We start from the raw sequence: 15,508 nt of genomic DNA, 5'->3' as shown, positions 1-15,508 counted from the left end.
CCTCTTCCTGCTCTTCTGTGTGGCACTCTCCATCCTGCTAACCATGATTTAATCTTTCTACATTGGTAATGCCAGCACTTGCAACCTTCTTGCATATTACATATTTATCAACCGTCCTTACCGGCTTCTACTAGAATAGATGCTCCTCAGAGGCCAGGATTTCTGTTCTGTTCCCTGAGGCACCCTACGCTCTCAGCACATAATAGGCCCTCAATCGGTAGTCACCAAATGGATAGATGGGTGGACAAGTAAGTGAACACATTAGGTACACTGAACAATGTCGTATTTGAAGATATTGTTACACACATTAGAAAAGTTTGCCCATTTTCCTATGAGAGCCATCTAGGTTACTCAATGACAAGTTCTTTTTCCCTTCCTCTTGTATTTGATTTTTAGACATTTGTCTTAGTGGTCTGAGGCTATGGGATATGCACATACACACCCCCACCTCTTTAAACACGCCTGACACAAATGGGGTTGAACAGTCTCCAAATTGAAGCAATTCTGTAGGCAGTTCTTTTAGTCAGCACATATAGATAAGAATTTTTGTTTTAGTCCCAATAGACTTTGAAGATGTAACTACTTTTTTCTTAAAGATTTATCTATTTTTATCTTATGTGTATGGGTGTTTTACCTGCGTGTGTGTGTGTGTGTGTGTGTGTGTGTGTGTGTGTGTGTGTATACACCACATGTGTGCAGTACCCACAGAAGACAGAAGAGGGCATCAGGTCCTCTGGAGTTGGAGTTATAGACAGTTGTGAGCCACCATGTCAGTGCTGGGAACCAAGCCCAGGTCCTCTGGAAGAGCAGTCAGTGAGTGCTCTTAACTACTGAGCCATCTCTCCAGCCCCAGGCACAACTATTTTTGACGTATTAACTGTGTTTCTATGGTACGGGTGATGTGTTAAACACATTCTCTGATGAATTTATTGTATCTTAGTCCTCATTTCAACACGACACGGAATAATTTTGTATTTAAGAAATTGAAGACAGAAGAGCTTTTAGTAACCGGCATAGGATCGGAAACAGCCAGTTAGTAGCAGCGGAGTCACCTGTTAAAATGAGAGTCTGGATACAAGCAAGGATCTGGGGGAGGTGAGTATTCCTAGTGCAGTACTCCGAGGCGAGTGCAGATGTGGAGTTTGATGGAAAAGGTGAGCTCCACTGCTCTCTACCCTCCGCTGCTTAAAAGACAAAGTTTGCGACGAGGAGCCCGCTAAACTGCTCCTGGAGATTTCACCGTTTCCTTGAAGTTCAAAATATGCTTTTTAAAGAGCAGTTTGTTTTTTCCTTTAAAAAAGAGGGGTTGGGGTGGGATGGGATGGGGTGGTGTCCCAGAATGCTCCTTCCCTGTTGTATTGCCCCCCGTCCAATCACTGATTTCAAGCCAGAACCCGGAGTTCTCAATATAAAGGACATGATCATCGACAGCCAATGAGAAGCAGGTGGTTTCTTTTGTCTAAGAACTTCTGGTTGAGAGGTTTGCGGATCCCAACGTGGGTATTTAGGCTTTGCATCCCACCGGACAAGGCTTTGGCTCTGCATGTATGCTTCAAACTCCCGTGTGGCAATGCCACCCACAGGAGGCAGACCTTTTAAAATCCTATTCTCCCCTCAAGTAAACTTCTGGGAGCTGTGCCAACAGAGAAGCAGAACTGAGCCTGTGAATTCAGTGTTGGAAGAGAGAGCATAAAATTACTATGTCCTGAATTAGCCATGCTAACAGGATACACTGGAGCAATGTCAACTGAAGTACATCCATCATGGCATGAAAACCCTTGATTTTTGTGTTTTTTCAGGTGTTTAAGGTCATTGGGCAGGTGAATGGTAGCACACCCACAGTGTAAGTGACCACAATATCCCATCAGTATATTTTTGCTTATTGTGTACTCATATTTCCCACTTCATCACTAAGTCTCATGTGGCACCAAGGAAATTTCTTTATCAGGGGCAAGAAAAGGCGATTCCCTTCCTGAGTCTTGGACTGTTTTGACTGAACAGGTTGAAAATTCTTGGCTCCTATCGATAAGAAATGAGCTGGTATCTTCCAAGTGTAATGTCAGAGGATTTCATAAACTTTCTCCCTTGGGCCAGCCAAGGGGAGGGCAGTGAGATACGTCTCGTTTGCAGAGATGGCCACGGGCACCGCGCACGTGCTTACCTTTACAAGCATCTGGGGCAGAGAAGGGTCTCCTGAGGTCGCGGTAGAAACCCGGCTTACAGCGTTGGCAGTTCTGGCCTTCGGTATTGTGCTGGCAGTTGCTGCAGACGCCACCGCTGCGATTCCCTGAAGCCTCCCACACACCGATGTCGAAGTGACAGGTATCGGCGTGCCCATTGCACTTGCAGGCTGGCGATGAAACAGCCGAGGAGGGACATTAAAAAAAACACAGCGACGGGTTCTCCAATGGTCAACATGTCACCATAGGATAACGTCATCGCTACATTTAAATTGTATTTATTTACTGGAGAGTATATAGCACAGGAATAAAAACAATACAAAAAGGAATGTATTAAGAGCTATCTTGCTTTCCTTTGATCCGAGTACTACACTTCTTATCTAGACTTCCTTTTTTCATTGTATATTGGTATTTTATTTATTTATTTATTTTTTCCCGAGACAGGGTTTCTCTGTGTAGCTTTGCGCCTTTCCTGGGACTCACTTGGTAGCCCAGGCTGGCCTCGAACTCACAGAGATCCACCTGCCTCTGCCTCCCCAGTGCTGGGATTAAAGGCGTGCGCCACCACTGCCCACCGTATATTGGTATTTTAAAGCGTTAGTATATGCCTGAAGGTCATCGTGATGGTTAGTGTTAATTGTTAACTGGACAGAATCTAGACTCCTTGGGAAATTGGCCTCAGCACGCCTGGAAATTATCTTCATCATGTTAATTGATGTGGGAGGACCCATCATAATTGTGGACCAAGGCCAATCCTTGAGCGGGGAGTTTGGACTGCAGGAAATGGAGAAAAGAGCTGAGCACCAGCATGCATTCCCCGTTGCCTGTTTCCTGATTGTGGATGCCTGGTGACCACGGCCTCAAGTTCCTGTACTCGACGTTCCTGCCGTGATGGACTGTACCCTTGAGCTACAAGCCAGAATAAACCCTATACATGGCTTTTGTCAGAGTATTTAGTCATAGCAACTGGGAAGGAAATTAAAACATCTCTCAAAGTGAAGATATATCCATTCAAGCAAAGCTGTTCTGGTTACCCTGTAGACTGACTGAGGTTGGCATCTATTTTGGAAAGAGGTTTGAGAGGTCACCAGTTTTCCTCTTCGATGGTGACACTTGACTATTTCTATTCCTGCTACTTTCTAAGGCTCAGTGGGTCTCTTGCCTCTGTGGGAGAAAACTTAAGACTCATGGCATTATTTGAAAATAACAATGTATATTGCAGATACAAACTATAATTCATGCTCACCCATGAGGCTGGGAAGAAATGTCTGATGGACAGTGGACAGAGCCTAAGTATCTTTCTTTTGGGGTACTAAGATCAAACCTAGGGCTTCACACATGCTAGGTGCTGTGTGTGTGTGTGTGTGTGTGTGTGTGTGTGTGTGTGTGCGCGCGCGCGCACGCGCATGCATATGTACACACCACTGCACACGTGTGGATATCAGAGGACAATTTGCAGGAATCAGTTCTTGCCTTCCACCATATGCATTCCAGCTGGAATTCAGTTGTTCTTCTCTTTCCTCTGTGTGGAGCCTGGGAATCGAACTCAGGTCATCAGGCTTGGTGGCAGGCACCTTTACAAGTTGAGTCTTACTGTTGGCCCACTTTTTTACTTTTTATTTTGAGACAATCTCACTTGGTTGCCCAGGTTATCCTTGAACTCACTTTATAGCCCTGGCAGCCTTTGATCTTGGGAGTCTCCTGCCTTAGCCTTCCAAGTAACTGAGATCACAGGGCTGAGCCTTCAGGGTTAGTTTGAGTTATCTTCTATGGAGTAACATTCTCAGCTGTTGTAACTTGGTGAATATAAGGAAGTCTCCCATTGAAGCCTCAGTTTATAGAGGAGGCCTCGGTATTCCTTATGTAATAATTTCCCAATGGCATCTCTAAGCTTATCAGTCTTTAGTTCCCCGTGACATGTCTCTGTGTCCATGTGTATTTAGATATGCAGTGAGTTTCCATGGGAAGGACCACAATGGCACTCTAGGAATTTAGGAGACATTCTTTAGATTCACTTGATAAGTGATTTAGGATAAGAATCCAGATAGCCCCCTACCCCCACCCCGGAAGTCATCTGTATTTGAAAATGCTAGTGCATTTTTTTTCATTGTTTCCTTGATGTGTCGTGATATTTTTCCCAGACTCATATCTTTAAAAGACATAAGGTAATTTGATATTTATGCTAAGAGGAAATCCTTTACATTTCTTAGAAACAAATCCGTTCTGATTCCGGATTGTGTACGGGGAGAGACTTCTCGGAAATTTATTCACGGTACAGACAGTTTCAAAGCAGGCAATGGGGACTGAGCGGGCAGGAATGTACTATTTGCTTGGACACTTTGGGGGACCCAAATGCTGTCCCCAAGACCCTGACATGGTACAAACATGAGCAGACACAAGAGTTACAAATCCTCCTAAAACAGGCTTGGGACTGGGCACATTTCTGTGACCACGTGTTTCTCAGAGCATCTGACCACTTGAATGATTACCCGCTACCACTGGACGAGACTCTGAACATTTAAACTGAAAATAGAAAAATGGTTCATTTTCCCATGTTCTGTCTTCCCTTATCTAATCTCCAAATGCAAACCCAAAATTAGTCCCAGTAAAACAATCCCGTTCTCGACTTCCTGGTTTAATTGCAGGTCTGATCCATCAGTGAGGACAGTAGCTAATAGGACCCTGAAGACTTGGGATCGAGTCCTCATCCCTTCATTCCCTAACTCTGGCAAGACATTTAATCTTACTGATTGATCGGCTCCACTGGGTTGTTTTGTGCACTGAATTTAAAAGAGCTGTTCTCATGGTTATCATTCCTATCACAGCTGGGAGAGCTGTTGGACACTGTCGTCCTCAGTCGCTCCTGTGTCTACACATGTTTGTATCATGTCAGGTTCTCAGGGACAGCATTTAGGTCCTGCAAGGATCCAAGCAAACAGCACATTCTTGGCCTCTCGGCCCTATTGGCCGCTTTACAAACCAACTTGTTTCCGAGGGTTGGAGTCGTGCCGGGCGGCGATATGGGTATGTCTGTGCCTCGCTTCTGTCACCCACCACTCTGTATTGTGTGTCAGGAGATAACGAGGCATTCACAGATAAGGGGAGTCTACAAAGAAAGCTTTTGAGTCGTGGAGGTTGCTACTCACTTCTGCACTCGTTCGGAGCCCCGGTTCTGCCGTCGGCCGCCTCCCAGGGCCGGTCGTTGTACGAGGGAGCACAATGCTCACAGTGGCTGCCGGCTGTGTTGTGTTTACACATACACTTCCCGTGCACCTACAAACGACAGTGAGAGCTGTGAGCACCCGCCGCGTCGCTAAGGAAGAAATTCCCCCTTCCCTCCACCAGCCGCTTTTAAGTCGGAAGACATTAATTCACTTTCTTGAAGAAGTTAGCTAGCATGAGGGAGAATTCTTTTAGTCTGTCTCGTGGTTAACTCAAAAAAAAAAAAAGAAAGAAAGAAAGAAAAAGAAAATAAAATAAGAAAGAATACTTTTTCTTGACTCTAGAATCTATGAACCTAATGAGAAATTCTGTGGTATTGGGTAAATATTTAGATATATCCTTAGTTTTTAAAAAAATTCTTAGCACAAAATAATGCATCTTTACGGTAGAAAATTTAGAAATTTGTAATCTTTTCAAAAGACATTAATATCAACATTTGAATATGTACACACACATATTTCTAGTGTCTTAAAATGCAGTGAAGGCCTTTCTCGACAAACATGTCAAGAGCATGTAGCTTTGTGGTAGAGTGTGTGCCTCGCTAACCACTGAACCATTTCCCCAGCCCCGTTATGACTTTTTACTTCTCTTAAATGTATTTCCTAGAAGTAAAATTGATCGAAGGGCCTAATAAATATTGCTAAGACACTGAATACATTTTTTTAAATCATAATTACTGGGCTTCTCTTTTGACCCCACAACTGAATTCTTGGGGGTCATCTAAAACAGTGTGTTTCTCAGAGAAGAATGCTTTAGTAGAATTCTTAAGCAAATATTTTTGGCTCTTGTTTCATTGATAACATTAGTGTCACCTAGTAGGAATCACCATGGAGTCCAGTGCCAAAGTGCATCTCTGAATGCTGATACAGTGACCACAGATATGAAACTTTGTAAAGCAGCTCTGAATGGGGTCCATCAATACGAATCTGCAAGTTTCTCTTGAGTATTTGAAATAATTCAGCATAAAGGTGACGAATCATGTCAATCAGCTAATGAATATTTATTGATGACCTAGAAGGGACCATCACTATGGCACACTGAGTTTGGTACACAAAGCGTCTCCTTCCTGTTTATTTTTACTTATGTGTGTATGCGAATATATGTCACATGTGTTCAGTGCCCTCAGAGGCCAGAAGAGGGCGCTGGAGTCCTAGAGCGGAAGTTACAGGCAGTTGTGAGCTTCCTGTCCTGGGTCCTGGGAACTGAACCCGGGTCCTCTGGAAAAACCAAAGGCACTTTTAACTGCAGGACCATTTCTGGAGCCACAGCATTTCTTTCCTTTAAGAAAGGAGTTGGTGGTGGCTGGAGAGATGGCTCAGTGGTTCAGAGCATTGGCTGCTCTTCTAGAGGCTTGATTCCCAGCACCTACGTGGTGGCTCGCAACCATCTCTAACTCCAATCCCAGAGATCTAAGACCTTGTGGCCTCTGTGGGCAACAGGCACTGCACGTGGTGCACATACAGGCAACACATTAATAATAATAATAATAATAATAATAATAATAATAATAATAATAATAATAAACAATAAAGGATTTGGGTGGTTGATGAGATAGTGGTTAGGAGCATAGACTGCTTTTCAAGAGGAGACACAACCCAAGTTCAATTCCCAGCATCCGTATCAGGAAGCCCACAGCTGCCTGGAACTCCAGCTCCAGAGAGATCCAACACCTCTCGCCTCTGCATGTGCATGCGCTCTCGTGTGTGCGTGTGCCCATGGATGTGTGCATGCACACATATACATGTAATTAAAAGTAAAAATAAGTTTTTATAAAGGGAAGGATATAGTACCGTCGGAACAAAGAGATTTATGCAGGAAAATGCAGGAATAAACAAGACAATAAATACATGCAAAAGAATGAAAGCGATGTTGGAATTCAAAAGATTTAGAATTGGTTAGAGGTTGACAGATGTGGAGGGCATGACGAAAGGCATGGGGTTCGATCTGGCCTTGATGGATGGGCTGCAGTTCTAACAAGCTGAGAGGAAGACACGTCCCAGGACAGGTAAACATTGTAAACTAAAGTGTAAGGGAGATCTATGAGGCAGTGTGGTCTTGGAAGCTGGGTCTTGAAGGCTACACAGGATTTTTCATCCTGGATGGAAAAGAAGATGATGAGAATTGCGAAGGGATGTCCAAAGAACAGTCCGTAAAGGAGCCAGAGTATGTATTAGAGGCCTAGGCTTGGTCCAGATCATGGCATTCATCAAACATCAGCTCCAAGAGTCTGGAATTTACCCTGGAGACAGTGCAGACACAGTGAAGATTTTTTAAGTAAAAAAATAACTGGGAAGTGTGTTCGTTACACTTCTCTTCACCTTCAAGAAAAAATCTTTCTACTTTCTTCTTCTTGCCTAATGATATACGTTTTCTTTCCCTGCCTCTTGTATTGTTTTGTCGCCCCTGCTCCCTGCTTATGTCTCCCACCAGCCAGTGACACCACCTGTATTTTCTGGTAACATTTGTGGTTTTATTTTTTATTTATTTGAGACAGGGTTTCTCTGTGTAGTTTTGGAGCCTATCCTGGATCTCACTCTGTAGCCCAAGCCGGCCTCGAACTCACAGAGGCCTGCCTCTGCCTCCCGAGTCCTGGGATTCAAGGTGTGAGCCACCACTGCCTGGGGCACATTTGTGGTTTTAAAAGGTAATTATTTTTATTCCTTGTTTGTGTCCTTTCGAACTATTTTAGCATCCACTTATCAAGGGCTATATAAAGATGATATTGAAAGGTACTGTTAATTTTCCTTACAAGAACTCAGTTGTTGCTAAGAGTCAGTTTATCAGGTTTAGTCTTGGGATGTCCAAACCCTATGTTTAATTTCACCTAACTCACAGGTTATTCTGTCCCACAAATTCTAGGCCTCAGGAGGTCGCAGACACTTGGTGGTAACCTCATCAAACATTCACGTGTATCACAGGATAACATTGACAGTTCTGTTCCATCCAGAACATTCCTTTGTTCCCATCGGCCATGGACTGAAATGGACCTCCCAGGGTCTGAGGATGCTGGGACAGCAAATTTTTCCGCACATAGAAAAATTCAAGGAGCTGTCATTTTGAGAATTACCAAAAATAGCTGTAAATCATTACCCAGACAGTTTGAAACAAGAAATCCTTCCTCAGCGATACGACTATTGCTGTTCAAGCTTGAAAGATCACCCACTATTTGATGCTCGTGAAAAATTCGCAAGTAAAACTGGGTCTTCCTTGGAGAGCAAACAGAAAAAGGAAACCTTAGTAACAAGTTAAACATAACTCCTATTTGGTACATAAACAGGAACTAGGCAAAGAGTGAGAAAACGGAGTTATGTACTCAAGAGGTCACCTAACACCGCTGTCTGGTTGTCTAATTAGAAAATGAGGAATGAATCTTGACCACAAAACCACAACTTCTAATTACCGGAGGTGTCTGAATATTGTAGGAGTTTCAGAGATGCCTCTGTTAATGTTAAGAATACATTTCTCTGTCAATGTCCAAAGAATTCCCCCCCCCCCCATTCCTCGAGACAGGGTTTCTCTGTGTAGCTTTGGCTGTCCTGGAGCTCATTGTAGACCAGGCTGGCCTTGAACTCACAGAGATCCACCTGCCTGCCTCTGCCTCCTGAGTGCTGGGATTGAAGGCATGTGCGACTTCCTCCCAGCCGAAGTTTTTATAATTACATACAATTCTATTTACCACTAAAATTAGCCTGTTTTCTACTCATTTTTAGCACATTCCTCATAGAAAGGTACTTGTGTAACTTGTGAAACAAGTCGTTGGAGGAATTACTGGACCAGTGTGTTCATTATGAGCTGTGCCATTTTGTTACAATAATTGTATATTAAAATCAGATGGACAGGAAAAGGAAAGTATCATCTTTTCCCACTTGAGGCTGTACACGTAAGAATTTAGGCGGGGCCCCAAATCAGTCACGATTGCCTTTCCGATTCATTGTCAGAAGATTGGCCTGGGAGAGCAACGTTCTGTTTTTCTTTTTTCTTGGTTCATTTTGACTTCCAGTGGTCAACTGTCATGTGGTTGACATTGTCATTGGTCAGAGCAAGAGATGGTGGGATGGCGGGAACCTGGTTACCGATAGTATTAAGTGCTTGTGATTGAACAACCATTTATTTATTTAGATGTAAATTTTTTTTTTTTTTTTTTTTGGTTTTTCGAGACAGGGTTTCTTTGTGTAGCTTTGCGCCTTTCCTGGAACTCACTTGGTAGACCAGGCTGGCCTCGAACTCACAGAGATCCGCCTGCCTCTGCCTCCCGAGTGCTGGGATTAAAGGTGTGTGCCACCACCGCCCGGCTTAGATGTAGATTTTTAAATGTAGATTTTTAAAAAAAGATTGATTTTATTGTATATATATATATATATATATATATATATATATAAATATATAAATTAATCTGTGTGTCTGTACATGGGTATGTACACATGTGAGTGCTGGCACCTGCAGACTCCAGAAGAGGGTGTCAGATCCCCTGAAGCTGGAGCTAACAGGCACTTATGAACCTCTAAATAAGGAGCTGGGAACCAAATTTGGGTCCTCTGCAAGAGCAGCACATACTCTTAACCACTGAGCCACCTCTCCAGCCCAGAGATGTTATAGAATATTTAAATATTAGGTGGAAGATTGGCTTGGGTGACCTTTAAAAAACTTTTGGGGTCCTTAAGAAAACTGAAGCAATATCAAGGCCTGTGTCTTTGCACTTTGGACTCTGTTCAACTGCAGACAGTGAGTCACAATCCACAGTCCTTTCTGGACTGTCAGGGGGTTCTGTCCCCTCTCACCAATGTCAGAAACTTCTGACATGAAACACAGAAGAGCCAAGAGCACATTTCTTATTTCTTGCCCTAATGTACATAGCACAGATAAATGAATGAGCATGAACAGTCCGGAGATGGCGCTTCACTTGGCTTAGGGACTGCCAAAACCATCTTAAAGATTGTTCTAATGATTTCTCCCCAATAGCCATGCCCTTGGTTACCTAGTGATGATGTCCCCCATGGACTTTCACCATTTCAAAAGGGCTAGTGTTTCACGAGACTCAACATATGCTAAGTTCTCTAGGACTCCCTACCGTTTCCGAGAAAGGTACAACCACCGTTTGAGTCTTTTATTCAGATCCTACAGAAAACAATCATGTAAGTTAATGGGAGACATGTTTTATAACTTCATATGAAGACATTGTTGAATTTCAAAAATGGAGTAATTTTCTTGTCTGTGATAACTTATTATTATTATTAATTAGTTTGTTTTTGTTTTTTGAGACAGGGTTTCTCCATGTAGTTTTGGTGCCTGTCCTGGATCTCACTCTGTAGACCAGGCTGGTCTCGAACTCACAGAGATTCTCCTGCCTGCCTCTGCCTCCCGAGTGCTGGGATTAAAGGCATGTGATATCACCGCCCGGCCCTGTGATAACTTACATACACATGGTTTTATTGTCATTACTGTGCCACTTTGAATTCTAGTAGAAAATGAACATCGTGTCATACCATCGTAGAACCTTAAAAAAGCAGGTGTGGAAAGAAGACAGCCTGTGAGCCAACAATGCACACTTGATGGCCGTGACGACCGTGGCAGTCACGGGTCTCTGTTTAGCTCTAACAAATCACCTAGAGAGTGGGAAGAAGCCGTGTGGCCTCTTAAGACCAAATGGGAAGAAAAACTGATTAAGAGAAAGTATGTCCTCCTTATAGAAAAGGATTAGCGTCTGAAGGAACGAACTTCTGCATGACAAGAGAGGAATTCTAACAACAGGCTAGCTTGAAGCATTCTGTCAGGGTGGACAAAATAGGTTGAGGGGAGTTCCAGTCCTCACCTAATAATACAGACAGGGAGAAAGCAAGGAAGCAGAGCGCTGTGTAGTTTTAATCTTCAGGCTGTACCAGAACACTAACTAAAACAGCTGGTGTCAGACAGCGTGGGCTGTGTGGATAGGTAGAGAGGGAAAAGCCATTTCAGATACAGAAGGAAAGTTGGTTCGAATCTGAGACTGTTCTTTGCCTCTAGCCTCAACCCTGAAATGCTTCTCGTAGAGATCTGTTCTTCAGCTCTAGTGATGTGCCGGGTTCCTGAGCTCCTGACAGAAATACACCTGATGTGATGAGTGGAAACCCTAACAGGGGAGATTATGCATATCGGCTTAATCCTACAGCTGGAGACGGAGTAGCTTGGAGGAGGAATGGACTTCCTGGAGGAACTGAAAGGAATGTGTTAGGCAGAGAGGAAAGGGGCCAGAGACAGACTTTGCCTCCTTCATTAATTTGCCAAGACCAGCCCTTGACTGACACTTGGGAGAAAGCATGAATGGAGCCAATGCAAATTTCTGAAGGAAAGGCTAAGCTTCTGCACTCTGCGTGAGAACCAAAATGCGTATCTCTCTCTCCACTAGATTATAAACTCTTGCAGGAAACAGGGGCTGCCGTTTCTTTGAATTTCCCCAACTACAATATAATAGGTTATCAGTAAATACGTGCTTTTTCCCCTTCCGTTGATATATGTTTAGCAGGACATTGAGGACCTTAGCCATTTATCTAAAACGGCCGAGAAGGCTGGGAGGTAGCTCTGCATGTGAAGTAGGCATGAGTTCCCCACAGTTCTTTAGTGAATGCCACACGACCAACGTGCTTTCCGTAAAGGCTGTATTCGTTCATACCCGAGTGTCTCGGAGAGAACTGCTGCAATGTGGATCTGCCATGGATGATGGTGGATAATAATAATAGTAGTGATTACATTGTACAGCTTCTACAATGTGCCGTGTGTTGTTCTAGGCACCATATAAATATTAATTAACTTGGTTCACACAGAAACCTTACTAGAAGGCAGGAATAATTAGCATTGCCCACTTTCAGAATGGATTAAACCAAGGCCCGGAGGGCTTAAATAATTTGTCCAAATGTCCAGACTTCAAGGACTGGCTGATAGAATGACTTGAACTCCAGTAGTCTGACTCCTGAGTTCCCAACCTAACCCGTGTTTGTAAGACCTGGAGGGCAGATTTTGAGGGATCCACTTGGCCCAAACCAGCTCAGAGTGATCTCTAAATGATGCTGGTGTGTCGTGGGCCAGTGTGCCCTTCAACAACTTTTTGGAAGCTGGCAAGATGGGTCAGTGGGTGAGGATGCTGCCCGCCCAGACTGGCCTGAATCTGATCTCTGAAACCCACAGGGCGGAAGGAGAGAACCAACTCCTACATGCTGTCCTCCGAGCTCCACACTTGCGGCATGCATGTGCCTGTGTGTAGGTATGCATAGGTACGTATGTGTACACACACACACACACACACACACACACACACACACACACACGCTCAGTTCTTCAGGATAGAGTTGGCCTGGATTTGTGGTAATGCCAGGTTGTTTTGAGGATAAGGGAATACAGGAAGACTGGGCACAGTTTTCCACACTTGCCACAAGTAAGTATCCAGCAAGGAGGGGTGGAGAAGAACGTAAGAGGTGGTGGTGGCACACGCCTTTAATCCCAGCCCTGGGGAGGCAGAGGCAGGCGGATCTCTGTGAGTTCGAGGCCAGCCTGGTCTACAGAGTGAGATCCAGGACAGCCAGGGCTACACAGAGAAACCCTGTCTCGACTCCTCCCCCTCTATAAAATAAATAAATAAATAAATAAATAAATAAATAAATAAATAAATAAATAAATAGTTGGCGTACAGGAAGGAACAGTGTAAAATGCTGTGTTCTGGACGTGACATGGCAGACGTCGGCACAGGACCTGCATAAGACTGGGCCAGTAACATTCCAGCATGGATAGGGAAGGGGCTTGTAAAGCACCGCCCCCCCCATCCTGAAGGAACCCATGGGCAGGTAAAGGTTGCAAGGGCAAGGGGAATCGTATTCCTCAATGGTGTAACCACTGGACATTGCCCTCATCCGCATAAATGACCCCCACCCAAGTTCACCCAAGTTCATCCAGCCAACTTAATATAAAGTAGTGAACAAAACAAATGAAAAAATAAAAAAACCGAAAGCCAAAAAACTGTAAGTGAAAAACTATAACTCCCCTTCCACTCAGACTGTAAAATTCTGTCTGTCTACCTACCTACCTATTTATTTATATGTCTATGAGTGTTTCACCTGCATGTATGTCTGTGTACCATGTACACACAGAGGCCAGAAGGAGGTGTTGGACCCCCTGAGACTGGAGTTACAGATGGTTATGAGCCTTTCCTGTGGGTGCTGGGAATGGAACCCGGGTCCTCTGGAAAAGCAGCCAGAGCTCTTAACACCTGAGTTATCGCCCCAGCCCCAATACACTCAGTCTTTTTTTAAAAGCCAAATTGAAAGGAGTTAATTATTCTCATTGTATAGTATTCTCATTCTCAATACCATGGGTTTTTGTTCTTTTGTGAGTTGGAGCACTTTAAATGTTGGGCTCTTAAGGAATTGTGAGATGCTCTTCTACTTTGTAGAGAATTAAACAGAACAAAGCAGGTCTCTCCTTTCTGAGGCCAGAGATCTGGAGTACTTCTGTTTGTAGCTGTGGACTGGAGAGTCCCAGATAGCTTCCAACTGGGAAACCTCATTCCCAGAAGGATTTTTTTTTTTTTTTTTTTTTTTGCCTCATCCTCTGTTTAACTAGCCAGATTGTCTCTGCTGGAAAAAATTTGTGAAGAAAAACTCTTCAATGGAGGAGGAGAACCCCACTTGCTAAGTATCCTAGCTAGTGAAGCTTTCTGGGTTGATAGTGAGTGTGATTATCACTGAGTTCTTTTACCTCTCTAAGTTGTAGAAAACCAATATCTGTAACCAAATCAATTGTATTAGAAAATAAGTTGTGTTGAAAGAATGCAAATTATTATTTCCACTTACTATGTAGCCCAGGCTTGCCTCTAACTCAAAGCAACCCTCCTGCCTCAGCCTTCCAAGTGCTGAGATCATAGGTCAGAGCCGCCATGCCTGGCTCACTTCAGAATTCTGTACTTTTGTATTTGCCAACATCTGTCTATATTTTTTAATTTTTAATTTGAATTGGTATCACATCTGATTGGTTCTGACACATTTAACATTTGTGTCTGTGAAGAGTTTATTTATTTATTTTTATTATTTTATGTGCATTGGTGTCTTGCCTGCATGTATGTCTGTGTGAGGGTATCAGATCTTGAAAGTTACTGACAGTTGTGAGTAGATGTGGGTGCTGGGATTTGAACCTGGGTCCTCTGGAAGAGCAGTCAGTGCTCTTTAACCAGTGAGCCATCTCTCCAGCCCGTGAAGGGGTTGTTTTGTTTTGTGGTACTAGGGTTTGAAGACAGGGTCGGGCCACTGCCACAGTGCTTGACCAGCTGAGGTACATTCCAGTCTCAGTCTGTCTCTCTCTCTGTCTCTCTCTCTCCCCTCTCCTCTCCCCCTTCCTCTCTTCTTCTTTTCTTTTCCTTTTTTTTTCCATTGCTTTTTCAAGGCTACTTGAAGCCAGACACGGTGGCTTGTGCTGTGGTCTCGGCTTCTTGGGGCGCTGAGGCAGGAGGACCGAATGAATAACGCTATTCAGGAGCAGCCTGGGGTACATCGTGAGCCTCTGTCTCTAAAGAACAAGAGTAATAAAGAGGTTGAGTGTGCTGTGTACAATCTGACACCCCATCATTCTGGGAGGCGGAGGTGGGGGACCACAAGTTAAGGTCAGTCAAGGCCTAGCAAGCTTTGGTCCTGCCAGAGCTACATGCTGTGGACCCAGTCCAAAAAAACAAACAGAAGGAAAAAAAAAACCTTAAGAATCTGTTTCTAAAGATAGAACTTCAACATGTTTTATAAAGATAAATGCGTTTTGAATGTCTTATATTTTTTTTTAGTATATGTGCTGCCGAAGCGAGCACGAATGTCTTATAATTTCGATAGCTTCCTCATTTTAGTATCACTGGGAGCTTGATTTCCCCTCTTCTGTAAAAATGCAAATAACACCATTGAACTAAAAAATGCAATGCCCTTTGAAGAGGCATTTAGATAAGACCATATTACTGCTGATTTAGGAGGGTGCCCAGCATTATCCCCTTCATCGCAGAGAACTGTTTATTATTATTATTATTATTATTATTATTATTATTATTTTGCATCCAATGGATTTTAAAAATATTTCTGATTACTAAGGTAAAAATGATTCTGTCTACA

The 15,508-nt window shown here is 43.5% G+C and overlaps 1 protein-coding gene across 2 annotated transcripts in view; it reads right to left on the bottom strand.

Moving 5' to 3' along the window:
* Ntn4 (netrin 4) overlaps window positions 1-15,508 on the bottom strand; it is a 104,112-nt gene that overhangs the window by 31,282 nt on the left and 57,322 nt on the right. For both annotated transcript variants that reach the window (XM_006988455.3, XM_016006929.2), the window contains exons 4-5: window positions 5,327-5,453; window positions 2,162-2,350 (exon numbers count right to left, since the gene is read on the bottom strand). In XM_006988455.3, coding sequence (XP_006988517.1) covers window positions 2,162-2,350; window positions 5,327-5,453 — 316 coding nt within the window. The remainder of the gene's footprint in view (window positions 1-2,161; window positions 2,351-5,326; window positions 5,454-15,508) is intronic.

Source organism: Peromyscus maniculatus, chromosome 18 (genome assembly GCF_049852395.1).
Source record: "Peromyscus maniculatus bairdii isolate BWxNUB_F1_BW_parent chromosome 18, HU_Pman_BW_mat_3.1, whole genome shotgun sequence".
Classification (NCBI taxonomy): Eukaryota; Metazoa; Chordata; class Mammalia; order Rodentia; family Cricetidae; genus Peromyscus; species Peromyscus maniculatus.
This window is presented reverse-complemented; position numbering and strand designations above follow the sequence as displayed.